The following is a 21,611-nucleotide window of genomic DNA, read 5'->3' on the forward strand; positions in this document are numbered from 1 at the left end:
GACTCCTCACATTTTAAAATCTTCAGGGGAAGGCTTTCTCTCAAACCCACTGTCATCACAAGTGTGTCTGCTGAAGACTTGGGAGATAGTCTTCCTGGTGGATGCCCCACACTCTGGAACCTTCTTTCAACAGGCTTGATTGTCCTTGTCTCTGCTTTCTTTTTGCCAGCAGGTAAATACCTTCTTGAGGAGCCCCAGTGGCACAGTGTGTTAAAGTGCTGAGCTGCTGAACTTGCGGACCAAGAGGTCCCAGGTTCAAATCCTGGGAGCGGAATGAGCACCTGCTGTTAGCTCCAGCTCCTGCCAACCTAGCAGTTCGAAAACATGCCAATGTGAGTAGATCAATAGGTAACAGCGCTCCATGCAGTCATGCCAGCCACATGACCTTGGAGGTGTCTATGGACAACGCCAGCTCTTCGGCTTAGAAATGGAGATGAGCACCAACCCCCTTAGTCAGACATGACTGGACTTAACGTCAGGGGAAACCTTTACCTTTACCTTCTTATTCAAACAGGGCATCAGTTATTAACTGGTTGAGGGGTGAGCTCCTGCTGTTAGCCCTAGTTTCTGCCAACCTAGCAGTTCGCAAACATGCTAATTTGAGTAGATCAATAGGTACCACTCTGGCGGGAAGGTAATGGCGTTCCATACAGTCATGCTGGCCACATGAACTTGGAGGCATCTACGTATGCCGGTCCTTTGACTTAGAAATGGAGATGAGCACCAACCCCCAGAGTTGGACACAAATAGACTTAATGTCACGGGAAAACCTTTAACTTTATCTTATACATTAAGTAAGTAAATAAGTAAGTAAGTAAGTAAATAAATAAATAAATGATGCATAGATATGCCATCACAAAAGGGCAATCTTAAAATGACAAACTTTGACAGCACCTGTCCCTAAATTTGCTTATGGTATTTTATTAAAAACCTAGGGACGAACCACACTTCAGTGACAGAGTGCATGTTTTGCATGCAGAAAGTTCCAGGTTCAAAACATTTATCAAACTACACCAATGTTAGAAGAGAGATAAGCAAATCCGAATTGGCATAAGGCAGCTGCTCATGCCCCACTCCTATGGATCACAGCAAGTCAATTTTTCAAATAGCTTCTTATTTTGGAAATAGCAATTAACTGGGTTCTTTCTGTTCCATAATTTTTCCCAAAGTAGTTCTTGTATGAAGACATCTGACGCATATTTAAGTTTTGTGAAGGGGACAAAAATAAGCCAATAATAATTCCACAAAGAAGAGCCAATAATATAAAAGCAACTACCTTGGAAGAAAACTTGAGATGAACCTCTGCCTCATCAGCAAGGCTTTTCTTTAGCTGAGACCATGACTCCCCGAGTGTCCTGAAACAAACAACATACCATATTGGTAGTAAAATTAACTTTTTCCAAAAAATTAGCCTCTTAATTCTCTTATTGTTCTAACTGGAACAACAATTCCACATACTTCATATTATTGCAACTACAGGTCCTTGGAGAGTGGATCCAAAACACAAAATGTAACATTATCTTACATAATCATTTTCTTGAGGCACACGTTCATATTCACAAGTAGAGAAGAAGATAATTGTGGATGTCTCCAGAGAAATTTCATCGTCACTCATCACCCGCCCCTTCCTGCCTGCTCAGAATTAATAACTTGCTCTTTTGCTCTCACAGTTCCTTAGTACTACTGGGGCTTATAATTACCTTTCATTTAAGATAAACCATTGCTTCCCTCCCCCCCCCCACCTGTGCTCTTATTTGTATTTTAACTCATTCAGTAGAGGAAACTAATGGCTCTTGCAGCTAATGACTTGTGTGCATAAAATTATATGTTTGAAATACCAAAGGGGGCATCTATCCATAAACACAAGGGCAGTATAAGAAGTAGCTGTAAAATGTTAATTAGCTCAAGAGAATTTCTCTTCTGGACCCCCAGTATATTTAGGGTTAAGTACCTTTACTGTAATGGGTGTTTAATGACTTCAATGAAAGATGTGGTACTTTAATGAGGTGGCTTTTTAGTCACATATACAATTGGGAAGTGTCAAGTAGTTGAAAAAAGTCAACATCATAAAGAATGCAATTAATCTAATCAGAGGAAAGAAAAGAAATTAAACTACTTTTATCAGATCCTTGAAGGCACGGTGTCCACAATCTCATGAGAGGCAGGCAGTGTAGCGCTGTATAATGGTAACTTCTCATGCACCAGGCCTAAGAAACCAACTTTTACTATTGAGCTGTGGGGTATTTTCTGATCCCAATGAGAACTCTACTGCATTGCCATTCATGTTAACAATACAATTAGAGTTGAAAAGAATAATGTATACTTCCATGATAATATAAAAAAATGTAATATCGAGCTACCTTATATATTAGTGGCAGGGTTGTAAATAATGTATAGAAATTACTTTCAATCCTAAACCATCATAACCGAAACAACTACGTTCAGGAAGTGAGGCCAAGTTTTATATCTGGGGTGCAAAGAAAGAAAGAGCTTTGCTGAAAATGGAGTTCTTTCACATGGAGCAAAGTAAGAATCCAAATGCAAGTTCTCAATAGGCAGCAATTGTGATCATCTACTGGACATTTTCAATAAACCATACAGACTGCAATTTAGGCCCCATCCTCACTGACCCGTTAATGCAATATGAAGCTAGCTTCCAACTGCCATGCAACCAACTCCCACAAAAGCACAAAAATGAAGCCCTTAATGGTCAGTACAGGTGGGGTCATACTCTGCAGCCACAAAATGGCCACTGATTTGCAGAGGTTAAGCAAATCTGAATCTGGTCAGTCCTCAAATGGGAGAGCAGACTGGGCCCAGTGACTTTCATTTTCAATCCCATTATGGAAGAAAATCAGGAAAATTGACACAGTATTAAATATGGTTTACCAACCCAAGCAGAATAGACCTATTTAATCAATGAAACTCAAGAAAATCCTCTTTGTTTGTTTAGTCTGTTCTCCTCTATTTGGAACTAACAATTACCTTTGACACATAATGTTCAGCTGTTTTTCTTCATAAATGTATAATACGATTTCTGAATATAAATTAAATATTCTCTCTAGAGTCAAAAACATAAATAATCTTCAGCATTACTTTGTGATACTAACAATGTGCCAATAACAGAAAGCCAACTAGGATCACAAATCTGGCAAGAAAGAATGAGGTTAAGGTTCTAACTTAGTATTAATATTACATTTCCTTTAATGCCAAGTGTTCAGCACATCCTTGCACAAACTAAATATATCTCCCCAAGTTTTGTTTTGCCTTTTTTACGATCATCATAGCTTTTCAAAATTCTACTTGCTCCCACCCCAAAGTAGAGAATGATAAAGAAGGGTAAATTGATGCTTCCCCAGGAGTAGATGGGAAAAGGAACTAAGGGAGTTTGCAAATACACACACACACATATGGAAGTACAGAGGAATCCAATGACAGAAGAAAAAGAGAAAGATTCACTCCCAAGTGGAAGCTAGCTTATACAACACTGGATTTCACACTAATTAATTTATTGCAGGATACTGTAGGATACTGTATCTACTGTGGTTTGGTTCCAGGAGTCCCCTGGGTACTAAAATCCATGGATGGTAACGTCCTACTACATATGATATTGTATTAAAATGGTTTCCTTTATTTAAAATGAGAAAATCAAAGTGTGCTTTTTGGAATTGGGCCGGAAGGGGGGGGATTACTGACTATGAAACAAAGTTAAACATTCATTTGAACTGAAGGTACTTGTGTGTCCTTCTAGGTATATAAATTTCTCAGGTGTTGATACCCACAGGAGTAGGACAAACATGAGTGATTACAAAGAGGCCACAAAGAACCTTTAATTGTCTGCTTGGCTTTCTTCCTTATCAACATCTTTATGGAATGATGGTGACCAGAAACAAATACTCCAGATAATACTATTACATTCTGATTTATTATTTTTTTTTAAAAAAAGAAATGCTCACATCAGTACAAAAAAAGGTGCTATGGGCCTAAATCCAATAAATGGAAACTTGGTAAATCAACCCTTTATGTAAATTCTATTGAAACAGTGAGTCTTCATTTAGCTGGAACTAATAGTTGGATTTAAGCCACTGTTTTTTTATTGTTCACTCTGGTTCAGTCTATTGTTTAGAATAACCTAAACATTTCTCAGCAGTTCTTCCCCAAATGCTGCTGTGCCTACTGTACCCAAACAGGGGAGAATGGGGATGCGAGAGGATACTTGGTGGTCAGCCAGCTGTTTAGTTACATTATTGGAGGGCTGTCCCAGAAAAGATCTTGGACTGAGTCAATCAAGAGCTCCAATTGGCTCTGGGACCAGAACTTTCCCAAAGGTTAGACTGAAGTGCAACATCCACTTATCCCTTGTCTTCTTTTGCCACCTTCTTGACAATAACAACAGCATTTGGTAGCCAGTTAGCAGGTCTAAGGAGGAATTTTCCCATTCAGCTACCCAATTTGTTAGTCATGTGCTAGTTAGTGTCCAAAAAGGGGAAAAAGTAAACAGGCAGAATGCCCCTATAGTTTAATGTAGATCCCAGCAGGAGGCAAGGAAAAATGTTATCTAAATAAAGACACACAAATGGGATTTTGTTGGCCACCAGACCTGCAAAAACATGCACTTACCCTTCTTCCTGGGCAGCCAAGGAGCTTTGTGATAGTTTGGATAAGTTCTTGGCATATTCTTCTTCAATCTTTATCCTGCAGAGTTCAATAATAACAGCAGAAATTTATTATTTAGGAGGAAAGCATCTCACAGTTCAAAGAATATATTTCAAAATCATCCCTTGGGAACATTTATGCTTTTACAAATACTTTTTATCTGAATATTTTATTAGACAGAATAGCTATTCTCATTCTCACAAATTCTGGAAGTCTAAAAATATTTGGACCTATAATCCCAATCCTACATGTCAGTAAGTGATGAAATAATGTACATTCATTATATCTCTTTTCAAATAAATCTAACAGGGTTTGCATTTGATTTTGTCCTTTTGTGTCTACTTCCAAAAGTTTATGTCTAGGTTTATGTACAGGAGTATAAAATCCAGAGTTTCTATTAGAAAATTATGTGCTACCATGTAGCTTTTCACTTCAGTAGGGATATTCCAAATGGACACTGATCTTGTGGTGGAGAGAGAGGTTCTTAAATTCATATCTGACCTCAATTGTTTCTGTGTTGGCATAAAGCATTTGAGGAAACAACCGTGATCATCAGCAAATGTCTACAATATCATGTGCTTTGGTCTTTTGATTCTATTTACAGATGCTAACAAATTTCTGCACCAAAAAGTCCTGATAAAATTTTGTTGTTTAGCAGCAAGATTAAATGTTTCGCAAAACTGAAGAATTAAAATGCTCTATCAATTTCACAATGTAAGAGGATATCTAATAGTTAATGATCAGTTCATTAATCAATAAGCAATTCACAATTTACAAATACTAATTAACACTCTGATGCATTAACCATTTTATATATTAACTTTTCATAGATGGATGTGATATATACTGATTACGGATTGATACTTCCTCATCTGGAATTCTAAAATCCAAAATACTCCAAAATCCAAAATTGCTCACATGGATGGCTAATATAATAATACTAGCTGTGCCCGGCCACGCGTTGCTGTGGCAAAGTATGGTGGTATGGGAAATAAAGTACTGAGGAATTGGTGGTAGTTAAGGTAAAGGGTAAAGGTTTTCCCCTGACATTAAGTTGAGTCATGTCTGACTTCGGGGGTTGGTGCTCATCTCCATTTCTAAGCCGAAGAGCCGGCGTTGTCCGTAGACTCCTCCAAGGTCATGTGGCATGACCGCATGGAGTGCCGTTACCTTCCCGCCGAAGGAGTACCTATTCATCTACTCTCATTTGCATATTTTCGAACTTTAGGGTTGGCAGAAGCTGGGGCTAACAGTGGGGGCTCTGTCCGCTCCCCCAATTCAAACCTGAATGAATGCTGTAATTAGGGAAAATGATTAGCATGTAATGGCCTTGCAACTTTAAAGCCTGGCTGTTTCCTCCCTGAGTGAATTCTTTGTTGGGAGGTGTTTGCTGGCCCTGATTGTTTCATGTCTGGAATTCCCTTGTTTTCAGAGTGGAGTTGTTTGTGATATTTTATGTGCTTCTACTGTCTGTGGCCCTCAGAAAACAGAGGATTTGCCAGACTTTGGTGATGGGAAGACTTTGTTGGGAAGTGTTAGATGGCCCGGATTGTTTCCTGTGTGGAATTCCTCTATTTTCAGAGTGTTGTTCTTTATTTAGTGTTCTGATTTTAGAGATTGTATTGTTCTCTTTTATTATACCACAGTAATTTTTATATATTCTGATTTTAGTGTTTTTGAATACTTGGAGGCAGATTGTATTCATTTTCACGGTTCACAGCAACACAGTAATAATAATAACAATAATAATAATAATAATAATGACTTTGGTAATACACACTGCTTCACTCCATTGTCAGCTTCCTTTCTGGAAGAATTGTTTCTTGGGAGATGCTAGCTGGCTCTGATTGTTTCCTTTGTGGAATTTCTAATTTTCCTGCTTTCAGAGTGTTGCTCTTTATTTACTGTCCTGATTTTAGAGATTATATTGTTCTGTATTATTCTATCACAGTAATTATTTCATATTACAATAGAATCTCACTTATCCAACATTCACTTATCCAATGTTCTGGATTATCCATTGCAGTCTGCCTTTTAGTAGTCAATGTTTTAAATTCATTGTGATATTTTGGTGGTAAATTTGTAAATACAGTAATTACTACATAGCATTACTGCACATGGAACTACTTTTTCTGTCAAATTTGTTGTATAACATGATGTTTTGATGCTTAATTTGTATAATGATTACCTAATTTGATGTTTAATTGGCTTTTCCTGAATCCCTTCTTATTATCCAATATATTCACTTATCCAGCGTTTTGCTGGCCTGTTTATGTTGGATAAGTGAGACTGTACTGTATATTTATAATCTTATATTATCTGCTTAGAACTGGATTATATGAGGCCCCTTCTACCCAGCTGGATAAAATTCGCACTGAAGTGGATTATATGGCAGTGTGGAGTCAATATAATCCAGTTCAAAGTAGATAATATAAGATTATAAATGGGTTATATAGCTCTATGGAAAGGCTTTGAGTCTACACTGCCATATAATAAAATCTGATAATCTGTATTTTATAGGCAGTGTGGAGAGGCCTAACTCTGCCTGTCCCCTGGGCTGAGTAGGTTGCTAGGAGACCAAGTGGGCAGAGCTTAGCCTTCTAAATGGCAGCAATTGGATAAAAACAATTATTCCTTTCCCTCTAATTAGGACTTTATTTTTCTTTTCTTTTTGTTGTATCAACCTAGATGGGATGATGGGTTGTGTTGTCAAATTTTGAGGTTGGGGGGCCTGTTATTTTGTTGTTTTGTTGGTCACCAGGATTCCATCACTCTTTTATATATATAGATCTTTGCTTTTTGATAATTATTAAAACATTGTGTATAAAATTACTTTTAGGCTATCTGTATAAGGTATGTATGAAGCAAATATAAATTTTATTTGTAGACTTTCATTCTCATTTCCAAAATATCTCATTATGCATGTACATGCAAATATAGGTATTTCCCCATCCCTCACCCCAAAATCTGAAATCCAAAACACTTCTGGTCCCAACCATTTTGGATAAGGGATACTCAACCTGTATGTGTGTCACATTATCCAACTGCTGATCAGAACAAACAGGCACTGATCCTATGGTTTTGCCTTCATTATTCCATTTGGTATTTTCAGATAAAGCTCAATCTTTTGATTGCAAAAACCAACACAAGGGTTCCACTGACCTTCGTAGTTTCATCTTTATTATGGAAGCATCTACTAAGTTGATGGGTATCTGTAATCATTTCCCTCCCAACCCAGAAAGCTCTTCCAGATTCTCATAAATGTAACCACTGACAGGAACTTCTTAGAACAGGCACAAATCTGGTCCAACCAATGGTGTAACAGAGTTGGATTAAAAAGTCATACCTAAGTTAACTAAGAAAGATGGGATGCTTATCACTTATGTAGAAAAAAAATCCTACTTAAAACAGGATTGATGAGTGAATGTTTAGGTAAATAAGAGGACATGGAATCCTGAAGAGTGGAATATTAAGAAAACAGAAATAATGATTGCAGATAATTTACAAAGCTTTAAAGTGGGTAATGAAGACACTGATATAGTTATAGAGTCTCTATTTTTTGGTTCAGACTTAAGTCAAAATGGAGACAGCACTCAAGAAATCAAATGAAGGCCAATGCCAGAAATTGTGAGGCTGATCTGGAGTGGGTTACTTTGGATCAGCATCACTGGATGCCACACTCCATGCGCCTGAGTCAGCTCAGAACCTGGATGATGGCTGCATGACATGGCCCCGAATTGGATGGGTGGATGGATAGAGGCCACAGGGTTGAGTGGAGCCAAAGTGTTGAGTAGCAACCCTTAACTTGCAGTACCAACTGGGACTGAAAATGGTTCTGGACATTCTTGGTACCTGGAGTGACAATATTCAGAGAAATCATCTGATGTCAAAGGAAAGGGAGAAAGAAGGAATCACTTCTTCCTTAGGGAAAATCACTGATGCCGCCTCAGGGGGCCAGTTGCCCCTGGCCACCACCACTTTCCTGCTCTGGCATTTAAAAGGCCTTTGGCTACTCTACTTAGGGAAGAGGATGATTTCTTTCTGTATAGAAGTTAAGGTACTATTTTAGTTCTTACTTCTTATATAAAAAAGAGGAACTATCTCTTCTCTGAGCAGAATTAAATTGACCCATGGATTAGTTGACCGATGTTTTTGGTTGATTTTTTAAACCAAAATGTATAGCCCGGGTAGCTCAGTTGGTAGAGCAGCAGAGTTTCAATCTGAGGATCCTGGGTTCAAGTCCTTGCTCTGGCGGCTGTGCTTTGGGAGCCCCCAGTGGCACAGCAGGTTAAACCGCTGAGCTGCTGAACTTTCTGGCCAAAAGGTCAGCAGTTCGAATCTGGGGAGCAGGATGAGCTCCCACTGTTAGCCCCAGCTTCTGCCAACCTAGCAGTGCGAAAACATGCAAATGTGAGTAGATCAATAGGTACCGCTCTGGCGGGAAGATACCGGTGCTCTATGCAGTCATGCCAGCCACATGACCTTGGAGGTGTCTATGGACAACACTGGCTCTTTGGCTTAGAAATGGAGATGAGCACCAACCCCAGAGTTGGACATGACTAGACTTAATGTCAGAGGAAAACCTTTACCTTTTATAGAGTTATACATGTGTATATACAATACATTTCTTCCAGACTTTTCCAATAAATTGTTATTGTCAATATGTATGGAACAACAAGATAATATTATTGTGAAAGGGTTACAGTATTTATAAATGTAGTTTTATAAAGTAGACTAAAGATGTTGTTAAATGATACACTGCTTAATTCCTCTGTTCTTTCCATTAGCTTCATATGACCAATGAATTGGAAAAACAAACCTCCTACTAATCCTGCTACTGAGGGACCACATCCTGTACTCTTGGGCTGAGCAGATGCTCACTAGCCCTTATACTCAAGAGCTTCCATTGGGATAATAAAGGTTTTTTTTTTCTATTCATTCATCATGCCATAATTATCATGGTTGAAATGGAGCAAGGCTTTCATTTTTGAGTGATTATTAGCAGACAATGTCCGCTCTTGGAACAAACTGTTCTCGGTCCCAGTTGCAACCTCTGGAGAAGTAAATCTCCCTGCTATTATTATTTAGTAGAACTATTTATAACAATGCTCTTTTGCTTCTAAGACTAGTTATAAATAATGAGCAGCTATAAATAATAACTGTTTATCTTTTTCTCTTGCCTTTCATGTCCTGAAGATATTTCAGGTTTTTCCCCCCAAGTATGTTCTGGCAAGATGTAGTTATGGGGAAAAAAGGCAGGGTGTACATGTGTTTGTATATAAAGGAGTGTGATTTCTTAGATGTGGCAAAGTCACTGAGAAGCTTATCCCCATGGAAATAATGAACTCAAGGGCATTTCTCTTTTTCTCTGAGATAAATTGAAAAATGATGCCTTAATCATTACAGAGGGAGTTTTTTTTTCAAATTAGGCAACGTGGGGAGAATGCAATATTTACAAGAGTGTGGCCTGAGCTTTGAATATTCCACAGGTCACACTTATGATTTTTAGAGATGCAGACATGGGAGAGCCATCATGTTCGAATGTGTTGTTGAAGGCTTTCATGACCAAAATCACTGGGTTGCTGTGAGTCTTCTGGACTGTATGGCCATGTTCCAGAAGCATTTTCTCCTGACGTTTCACTACATCTATGGCAGGCATCCAGAGAGGTTGTGTGGTCTGTTGGAAATTAGGCAAGTGGGTTTATATATCTGTGGAATGTTCAGAGTGGGAGAAAGAACTATGGTCTGTTTGAGGGGAATTCCAGACAGGAAACAATCAGGGCCGCTAACACCTCCAAATAAAGGATTCCCCCAGACAGGAAGAAACCAGGCTTTAAAGCTGCAAGGCCATTCAATGCTAATCAAGCCGGCCAATTACAACATTCACTCTTGCCTCAAACAGCCAAAAGTTCTTTCTCCCACCTGGGACATTCCACAGATACATAAACCCCACTTGCCTAATTTCCAACAGACCACACAGACCCACTTGCCTAATTTCCAACAGACCTCACAACTTCTGAGGACGACTGTCACAGATATGGGTGAAACATCAGGAGAGAATGCTTCTGGAACAAAGCCATACAGCCTGGAAAACTCACAGCAACCCATATTGGAATGGTTTGAACATTGGGCTACAACTATAATAGAGGTTTTATAGACCTCTATTCAGGTGTTTAACTCATGTTTTATTATGGTCATTACTTTAATTTTATTATGTTAATGTGTAAAATTTTATCTTTATGTCTGTATTTCTTTTGATGTGTTTTATCTTGTTTGCTGTATTTATCAGGGCTTGGCCCCATGTAAGCTACCCTGAGTCCCTTCGGGGAGATGGAGGCGGGGTATAAAAATAAAGTTAGTATTATTATTATTATAACTCTGGAAACCAGGGTTTGAATCTCCCCTCAGCTATGGCAATCCAGTGGGGGCCACTTTGCTTTCTCTAAACGCTACTTCTAAACACCTGTAGAAACAATAATTTTTGCATCTTGTTTTAGTGTGTTGGGTTTTCTCCCTTCAACACTGGAAGTGAAAATTGTTGTTTTTATTTTTGTTTTGGAAGGGAGAGGAGAATAATTTTGAGGGTCTGGGGGAAAGACCATCAAAACTGGCCTCACCAATCTGTTCACCCAAGAAATTGAGAGAGGAAGACATTTTGTCAAATCGTGCATCACCCCAACCCCCCATACACACATTTTCCACAGAATCCTAAGGTATGAAACCCCTCTGGGAACACATTGGTCTGAAGAAAATAAAGAATATCATTCCACAAATGAGAATCCTGTTCATTACACTGAAGAAGAATTTTAATATCTTTAGATATATAATATTACAAGGTAAAAGGTAAAGGTTTTCTCTGACATGAAGTCTAGTCATGTCTGACTCTGGGGGTTGCTGTTCATGTGAATACATCAATAAGTACTGCTCAAGTGGGAAGGTAACGGTGCTCCTTGCAGTCATGCCGGCCACATGACCTTGGAGGCGTCTACAGACAACGCCAGCTCTTCGACTTAGAAATGGAGATGAGCACCAACCCCCAGAGTCAGATATGACTAGACTTAATGTCAGGGGAAAACTTCTACCTTTACCTATACAATGGGACCTGGGTTTTTGGGATTGGTGGTGAGTTCCAGAACAAAACCGCAACAGATATCTGGGTCCCACTGTGTTGTATTTCTGTAGTGATATATCAACAGCCAAATTTGTACACCATCCACCATTACTGTACTTCAGGGCAATATTACAAGACTAGCTATATTAGAAATGTACAGTACACAATCGAATAATGAAATAGCATATTGACTAATGTTAAATTACAACTAGTACAGCGATCGGCAGCCAGGCTTCTAACTGGAGCGGATTACAGGGCACGTTCAACGCCTCTGTTTAAGGAGCTCCACTGGCTGCCGTTTACTTTCCGGGCCCAATTCAAGGTGCAGGTTATCACCTACAAAGCCCTAAACGGTTTGGGACCCACCTACCTTAGAGACCGCATCTCCCCCTACAAACCCGCACGTTCTCTTCGCTCGTCGGGGGAGGCCCTCCTCTTGCTCCCACCACCCTCGCAGTCGCGGTTGGTGGGGACGAGAGAGAGGGCCTTCTCCGTCGTGGCCCCCCGGCTTTGGAACTCGCTTCCTAGAGAGATCAGGCAGGCCCCTACCCTCCTCTCCTTCCGTAGGAGCTTAAAAACCTGGCTCTTTCAAAAGGCCTTTGATACTTAATCTGGTGTTGGACTGATCGATCTGCCCATTTTATAATAGCCCCATTCTTGAGGTGTTGCCAATGCTATATTGCACTTTGTCCATTTTAACTGTGAAATTACCTTCCCCATTTCGGCCCATTTCGGCACATGTTGCACGTTGCCTGGGTTCTATGAATTAGTCTCCAGTGTTAATATTGTATGTTTTATGTTGATTTTAATGATTGTTTTTATTGTAATTGATGTTTTTATTGGATAACTGTTTTATTGCTGTGTTTTGATATTTGATTGTTTTATCGGGCAAGGCCCCATGTAAGCCGCCCCGAGTCCCTTCGGGGAGATGGGGCGGGGTATAAAAATAAAGTTATTATTATTATTATTATTATTATTATTATTATTATTATTATTATTATTAACAATATCAATAAAATACAAAAGAATCATACTTAACAGAGCAACCAAATCTCAAGTTACCTTTCCCGAATAAATTCTGCCATTTCTTTCTGCATTTGCTTTCCCTTCAGTTGCTTTTGGAGAAGAATTTCAAATCCTGAGACTGTACTGTTTCCTTGGGGATCCTTCTTATCAGTCTAAAGGAAATAAACAGTCAGGACACATGTGATAAAAAACACTTTGGCCTGAAATCTATTAATTAATCCAATGTAGAATAGACTCACTAGGGATGCAGATACACAGTAGAATTAATGCAGTTTAATACCACTTTTAACTGTCATGGCTCAATGCCATGGAATTCTGGAAATTGTAGTTTGGTGAAGTACTATTTGTTAGAGAAGGCTTTTTTGTGGCAGAAGTGACTTGAGAAACTGCAAGTCATTTCTGGTGTGAGAGAATTGTCCTGGCATGGGGAGCTGAAGCTGACAGAGGGTGCTCACTCACACTCTCCTCAGGTTGGATTAGAACTGGCAACCTTCAGGTCAGCAACCCAACCTTCAAGTCAGCAGTCCGGAGGCTCCTAGAGAAGGCTAAAAACCTTGGAAACTGAAACCTATATGATTCCATAGCACTGAGCCATGGCAGTTAAGGAGGTGCCAAACTGCAGAATAGCTGCAACCTAAATTTCCTCTTGAGCGGGAAGCCAAATACATAAGGATGCCCCACTGATTCAATGGGTCTACTCTAGTAACTCTATTCTACTTCACAATTCTCAATTAATATTAGTATTATGGTGTTAGTCTTCAACGTTTGACAAAAGATTCCTCCTATTTTTTGAGAAATATCCCAAACACACTATAGGTCACAAGCTAGCAAACCAATACTCTGGCATTAAACACCTCTTTTGCCTAACATCACGCTTGATGCTAGCAGATTTTTGAAGCGTGTCAGCTAGGATTCCCTGGAAATTGCAGGCCATTGCCACTAGAGGTTGCTCTGGTATATAGAAAACAGGCACCTAAACAGATTTGACCTCAATTTCTATGTTCATAGGTTCCAATAATGCTAATGTAAAGAGAATAAACCCCATGATTGTGGTGGAAATAAGAGAAAAACAAGGTCTGTGTCAGTCAGTTATTATTTCTCAAACTAGCATTCAGACTTTTTGGTCAGAAATAGGTAGCCACTGCCAGAATCATTTTACCAGCCTTCACTACAAAGTTACAGACTGCTTTGAAAGTTTAGCAGTATAAACAAAAGCTGTTTGGCTGGAAAAGTGTCAGTACATGTTCTTGGACTCCTATAGAGCATTATAAGGAGCAACACTGGGGCTTTTTGAAGGCTGCTTCCTGATGGCAAGGCACAATGACCAAAATACCCCATAGGAACCAGATTCTGTCTGATCCTGGAAACTAAGCAAGGTAGTCCCGGATGGGAGATTACCAAAAAATACCAGGTGCTGTAAGCTAATGGCAAATCCATTTCTGATTATATCTTGCCTTAGAATACTCTATGAAATCTATGTGACCACATGTCAACAGGCAACATGAAGGCAAATATACACAGAAACAATGGCCAAGAGGATGAATTTGGTAGTGGATAAATTTGGTAGAGGGCCAAGCAAGGCTGAGTTTGGATGCAAGCAAGGTGGATCCTCTGCACACACTGGTTCATTTTAAATGTTTTCCATGTGAAGTTTCAGAATATGATTCAGAATACTCTAGCCATTTTCCCTTGATTAATATAGCTTTACTGGAATCAGGTTCTCGAAGAAGAGAACAACCTTTGCAGCATCTTATGCAGCACCTTGGCTTGGATTTTAACATGTTTGCTAACAGAGATGCTGGCAATATGTGACATCCCCTGTAAAGCTCGGCTGCTGCAGTAAATAGCATATGGGTGCCTGTTCACTTACCCAGAAATAATCACAGTAGCTCCATTCGGAAGGTTTCAGCAACTGCTGTTCTGGCATTGCGTCTGGGTGCGGGAAAGTCACGCAGTTTATCTGACAAAAACAAAAGAAAAATATGCTGGATATGAAGAGCAATTCAGAAACTAGAAAACAGGGAATGTATATAAATCTAGTCAGTTGTGGGCAGGGAATGCAATGCTCTCTCTAGCCAGAAGGTGTCATAGCAAGCAGACAGAAGAAAAGCACTGCGATGTCTGCAAAACAGACACCAAGCAGGGCAGCATTCCTAACCACCACACCAAATGTACCTAGTTGTTTTGTTATTTGCTAGAAAAAAATTAAATAATGTTGCACAGAACCAGTTCAAAAACATGCTTTTCTACTAAATTATTTTTGCTCCCCCTCAAAAGTGATTTGGGTGTTTCTTCTCAAAAGAAAACTTCAAATATGCTTCAGATGTTTACTTCAGTGCCAACATTCAAAGGAGGACCTTAGGACCTTCAGACTACCGCTGCTATACATATTTTCACAGGCACATTAAATGTGGTTATTTCTCTTGAGTCTCTACATTTAACACTTGTCTCGCAATGTTGTGCTTGGTGAATTCTGGCAGCAACTTTAAACAAGAGTATTGCTTATTTGGATGCCCTAGTTGTTCTATAAGTGAACAACTAGGTATTATAAAAGGATCTGTGCCAGAAATACAAAGAAAGCTTGTCTGAAACGAACGGGCATATTGTAGAAAGAAAAGTCGACAATTAAGGAAATTAAAGAGAGACACAGTTGACTTCCTCAGATTCCAAGTCTGTCATATCTATTTCTGCTCAAGCTCTACAAACAGAAAAAATGAACTTGTTAAAAATGCACATGGTTTCAAGTCGTTTTAACATTTAGCCCCACTTTAAATATGTTTATTTAAATTATTTAAATTTTTAGTTTTAAACTGTGTTCAGCTGTTGAGCTGATTTTATATGTACATGGAATTGTCTGAGATCCATAGACATGGGGTTGGATTTTTTTTCATGTCAGGAGCGACTTGAGAAACTGCAAGTCGTTTCTGGTGTGAGAGAATTGGCCATCTGCAAGGACGTCGCCCGGGGGTACCCATATGTTTGATGTTTTTACCATCCTTGTGGGAGGTTTCTGTCATGTCCCCGCATGGAGAGTTGGAGCTGACAGAGGGAGCTCATCCGTGCTCTCCCCAGATTTGAACCGGCAACCTTCAGGTCAGCAAACCAACCTTCAAGTCAGCAGTCCTGCCGGCACAAGGGTTTAACCCATTGCGCCACTGTGGGCTCCTTATGGGGTAGGATACAAATACTTTCATGAATAAAACAGTGAATGAAATCTGATACTATAAACATAAACCAATAGAAACACTGGTGTACTTTCACTCCCAAAATGGGGAACACTGGAAGTAGGCACAACATATGAATGCCATCTCAACACAGATAACTTGTTCATTACTCCTTTTCTGTACAGACATTATATATAATTGTGTATTTGTGATAATATCTTTCAGGTGAAAAGAGGTTCTGCACCCATGGAGATTGGGAGAATTTATTGAATCGCCCAAGCGTTTTTATACAAATGTATACAAATCCTACAGGTGGATTATAATAACATGTGGGACACATGATGGACAATACACATGGAATGAGATACATGTAGATCCATGCATCGCAGTGGAAGTCATAAAGTTGTTGGACTGCTGTTTCCAAAGGTTCTACCTAGCATAATCAATGATGAGAAATAATAGAAACTTGAATGCAGGAATACCTGGAATGGTATAGGATTCCCACTGCTGCCCTACAAGCAACTTTCAATGGAAGAAATTCTGTCATGTACACTGCAGCATTTGGATAGAGTGGTTGGCCAACATTTCAGAAGTTGCATTTTAATGTATATATTTTTAAAGCATAACTGAATGCTACTCCCTTCCAGATCCATAATACACTGAGTAATTACATTCATGAAGCCCGCCAGAAAGCACTTATTTAAATTTATAATCCAACCAGTTCCTTCATCTCAAGGCAAGCAACAGCACACCCAAATGCATGCCTAAATAGCAGGTCCTTGTCGGTTTGGGAGATTAGCAGGCTAAAGCTTTGATGAAACCTTCCAAAGCTAAAGGGCAAGCAAAACAGTCTTTTTAGGTGCCCTCAGTGTTACTGCCACATTACACTTGGCAATGGAGAACATTATCAAAAGGCTAGAAGAGACATTTAGCATATATCCTGCAAAATGTGCATATAGAGAGAGAAGGAAAAGAGGAACTAAGCATGTTCCTATATATTGTTATTCCAAATCCTCTGTACTATAGGGATTGGTGTGTAAATTCTATTGAATTTAGAATATAGAAAAGCTAAGATTATTAACGACGTTCCACGCAGTCATGCCGGCCACATCTACGGATGCTGGCTCTTCGGCTTAGAAATGGGGATGAGCACCAACCCCCAGAGATGGACACAACTGGACTTAACGTCAGGGGAAACCTTTACCTTTACCTTTATTTAAGATTATTAACTTTGTGGTACAATAGGAGAAGTCTGGAAAGATTACCATTTCAGACTATGGCTCAATGATTATTTTGGACTGGGGATTCTAGGAGCTGTAGTTGAAAATGAAATCCCAAGGTCTGACTGCTGTATGTTAACAACCTTGCAAGCTAAAGATGAATCCTTGACTGCAATGAAACAGTACTTCCTCCTGCTTTGGAAAAATACCTTATCTGTTTACTTTTGAAACAAGATATATACTCCAATGTTGCTGACAAACGGGGAAGTACACACTGTCCAAAGATAAATGCTTTTTAAAGGACATGTTATGGAAATTGTGATATTATGGACAGTCAGTTATTATTTTTATTTTTTTACAAGGTGATGCAACTCTCCAAAAGCAACAAAACTTTCATGCAATTAAAAGGAAACCATAACGTTAAAAACAAAAGTGAAATAATGATGATGGAGCTTCATGATCTCAGTTACAAGTGATAATACACCACCAACATCCTGACCTTCTGGAAGAATGGCATCTACACTGCAATTCTGGATATGGGGCACCTTGAAAGACACTTTGGTGTCTTGAGGAAACTGCTTGCTACTGGGGCTGTATCCACAATACAAAATTATAGCTGTTTGACACTGCATTAACTGCCATGGCTAAATGTCATGGAAGTCTGGTATTTGTAGTTTTGTTCAATACTTACTTTTCTTTGTCAGACAGCTCTGGTGCCACAACAAATTACAAGTCGCACAATTCCATAGGATGGGGCCAAGACAGTCAAAGTGGTATCAAACTGCTATAATTATGCAGTGTGGAAGTTCTGTAGAACACTGCAGATACTAGTGGCCCAATCTTTAGCATAGTGGTACTCAACCTTGCTAATACCATGACTCCTTAATACAGTTCCTCATATTGTGGTGACCTCCAACCACACAATTATTTTCATTGCTACTTCATCACTGTAATTGTGCTACTGTTATTAATCGTAATGTAAATGTCTGATATGCAGGATGTATTTTCATTCACTGGACCAAATTTGGCACAAATACCCAATACACCCAAATTTGAATACTGGTGGGGTTGGGGGAGGATGATTTTGTCATTTGGGAGTGGTAGTTGTTGGGATTTATAGTTCACCTACAATCAAAGAGCATTTTGAACTCCATCAATGATGAAACCGAACCAAACTTGGCACACAGAACTCCCATGACTTCTTGGCAGGGGGTTGGACTGGATGGCCCAACTCTTCTATTCTATGATTCTATGATGAACAGAAAATACTGGAAAGGTTTGGTGAGCATAGACCTTGAGTTTTGGAGTTGGAGTTGATCTACATCCAAAGAGAACTATGGACTCAAGCAATGATGGATCTGGACCGAACTTGACACAAATACTCAATATGCCCAAATTTGAACATTGGTGGAGTTTGGGGAAAACAGACCTTGATATGTGGGAGTTGCAGTGGCTGGGATTTATAGTTCACCTACAATCAAAGAGCCCCTTGAACCCCACCGACGATAGAATTGGGCCAAAATTTCCACACAGAACTCTCATGACCAACAGAAAATACTGGTCTTTGGCGACCCCCCTGACACCAACCTTGTTAACCCCCCCAGGGGTCCCGACCCCCTGGTTGAGAAACGCTGCTTTAGTATCTTAGAAACATTTCTGTCAGGGAACTGCCAAGCTATAAGGGTGGATTTTTGAGGTTATATTTGGTTGTTCATGACTATAAACTTGAATTTCCAGCACTTACGATACTTAAGTCTAGCTTAAAATATTGTAACTCAGGCATGGGCAAACTTTAGCTCTCCAGGTGTTTTGGACTTCAACTGTGGTAGGCTGTTAGGAATGATGGGAGCTGAAGTCCAAAACACCTGGAGAGCTGAAGTTTGCCCATGCCTGTTGTAACTGGTACACAGGATACCGTGCAAAGTCTCCTAAAAGAGTTTCAGAATTACTCTTGACACAGAGAATATCCATGTAATTAGCCTTAACCAATACAGCAAAGACAGAAACCAAATTTTACCTCTGTGCCCCTACTCCATATAAGCTGCATGACACAACAATCAAGCTACAACAAAACTTCTGGTCATTTTTTAATTTTCAGTTTTGCTTAGCTTCAGCCAATTTTTGGCAGTTTTTTATTTTGGACAGTTGGGGTTATGGGAGGCCCATACTGCTCAATTTTGGTGTGCTTTATGTCTTGGGGACATTTTTTCACCTTATTGTTTTAATTTTGGGACTTGTCATGGGGCATGACATGAGGTGTACTGGGAAACTGCATGGGATCCTTCAGGCACACTCCCTTCACACTTGCATAGATCCAAGTGGCATCCATGGTAAGCACACAAAAACACACACACATATATATCTGGTGCAGCTGATTTGGTTATGCTCCTCGAGTTTGAATCTGCTTTTCCAAGGTATATAGTTTGAAGCTGTGCAAAAGACTAGAAAACCGAGTTAACCAGTCGGCCAGACAAGATACAAATGGGCACACAGATACAAACATAGAAAATATCTACTGGGCCTTACTGAAAAAGCTATACTCTGTACTCAGGTGGAAAAGTGGTACCTTGGGGCAGTTGGGGGATTAGCAATGTGAAGGGAGGGCTCTGGCTTTACTTGTGTTAACTGACACCTTGGTGATTGAGGGGGAACACAGGTTTCAAGAAAACTGCAAGGACAGAGCAACTGCTCCATTTGCATCTCACAATAGGCTCTGCAGAGAAAGCAGGAAAAAAAACCTAGCTAACTACATTTGTCATCAAAACCATGCCTCCCAAGAGACAACGGGAGTAATGTCAACAGTGGTGTCCAACATCTGTAGTTTCATAAGGCTCCCAGAAAGGACAAACTGCTTCATTTACAGTAATGAGTTCGCTTTGATATTAACACTTGTTGGCATTGAAGTGATACTGCTGCAAAAGGGATTGTCACTTGTACACAATTCAGTTTGTGGACATTTCCTAGTGATTCAAACATACCCTAAAACCTCTTAGCAGAGCATTGGCACTGGACAGGACCAAGTGCCAAGAATGCAATTTTCCCGACTCCTTGCTGGAAGAGCCACTGCTTCAGGGTACACAGCTTTAGGGAACACTATGTGTTTAAAGGATGTGCTATTTGCTGAAGCAGAAGATAGTAGAAGAAGGATCACTTTTATAAAGGATATTCATGAAGCAGGGAATGGAAGGAGAGAAGCCTTTTACATTGTTTATCAACTGGCTTCAACAGTATGCTGCAGGAGAACTGGCTACCCATAACAGAAACACTGGAGGGGGGATCTTAAGTCACTGCTGCATATTCCTTGTGGAGAAGAATACACAGCTAAACATACACTCTGGCATGGTATTATGTAAATGAACTCCACAAATCATCTGGCTTATTCATGCACCACTGCCTTTCCCCGAGTGCTTTTCAATCAGGGATTTATCACACTGATTTGTGGGAAACCACAGTTTGATTCCACGTCTGAAAGAGACCAATTGTGGTTTGTGTTGTGAATCTTGTTATCTGTCTAGGTGTCAGTGCAAACTAGGATTTGCTTGTAAGCCATGATCAGAAAAACTTTGTTAGGACATGAAAAATAAGCTGGGTTAAACCCTTGTGCCAGCAGGACTGCTGACCAACAGGTTGACAGTTTGAATCCAGAGAGAGCGGGTGAGCTCCCTCTGTCAGCTCCAGCTTCCCTTGTGGGGACATGAGAGAAGCCTCCCAAAAAGGATGGTAAAACATCAAACATCTGGGCATCCCCTGGGCAATGTCTTTGCAGACGGCCAATTCTCTCACACCATAAGCAACTTGCAGTTTCTCAAGTCACTCCTGGCATGATAAAAACCTAACCTTTGATTTTGTTATGAGATTTATAGCACTTGGATGCCCATCATAACACACTGAAGCTTATCAGATCTTTGCTGCCATTTCTTCATCCAGCCCTGACTGAATGGGGTTATCCCTCAACTGGCTGATATTTACACAACCAGTTCCCCTGAGGTAACAGCCACTGAAGTCACTTCAGGCTGCAAATTCTTGATGCTGAAGGGATGAACCAGTGAGTGAAGGAGGCACTGAAACAATCAACAGCCCCCAGCAAGATCTGGGCAACTCTAAGCTAATTCCCTTTCAACCTCAGATAAATGTAGCCAGAAGACTGTGTGATTTATCTGGGTGTTCACAATTCCGTTGAGGGGGACAAGACCCTATGATTCATGATGAATGTGCAGCCCAGTTCCTTGACTGTTGTTCATGTTGAGGTCTATTTCCTATTCATACAATGAAAGTGTATTTGAACAGCCGGGGGGGGGGGGGGGGGGGGGAGAGGAGACAGAACAACAAGCAAACCTTTTCCAGAATCCAGTGCAGAGACTGAATGCTCAATAGCTAAAGTGAGCATCAATCTCATTCACATAGCAAATAGAGTTGATACTAATCTTTGCTTCA

General features: G+C 39.9%; 1 protein-coding gene across 4 annotated transcripts in view; it reads right to left on the reverse strand.

The window, feature by feature from the left end:
- Positions 1-21,611, reverse strand: part of gas7 (growth arrest specific 7) — a 186,668-nt gene that overhangs the window by 19,581 nt on the left and 145,476 nt on the right. For all 4 annotated transcript variants that reach the window (XR_010002895.1, XM_062970672.1, XM_008104328.3 and 1 more), the window contains exons 6-9: positions 14,664-14,753; positions 12,830-12,945; positions 4,621-4,695; positions 1,277-1,355 (exon numbers count right to left, since the gene is read on the reverse strand). Coding sequence is in view for 3 of the 4 variants with exons in the window: in XM_062970672.1 (XP_062826742.1) it covers positions 1,277-1,355; positions 4,621-4,695; positions 12,830-12,945; positions 14,664-14,753 (360 nt within the window). In the remaining variant the exon portion in view is untranslated. The remainder of the gene's footprint in view (positions 1-1,276; positions 1,356-4,620; positions 4,696-12,829; positions 12,946-14,663; positions 14,754-21,611) is intronic.

The sequence above is a fragment of the Anolis carolinensis genome, chromosome 2 (genome assembly GCF_035594765.1).
Source record: "Anolis carolinensis isolate JA03-04 chromosome 2, rAnoCar3.1.pri, whole genome shotgun sequence".
Taxonomy (NCBI): domain Eukaryota; kingdom Metazoa; phylum Chordata; class Lepidosauria; order Squamata; family Dactyloidae; genus Anolis; species Anolis carolinensis.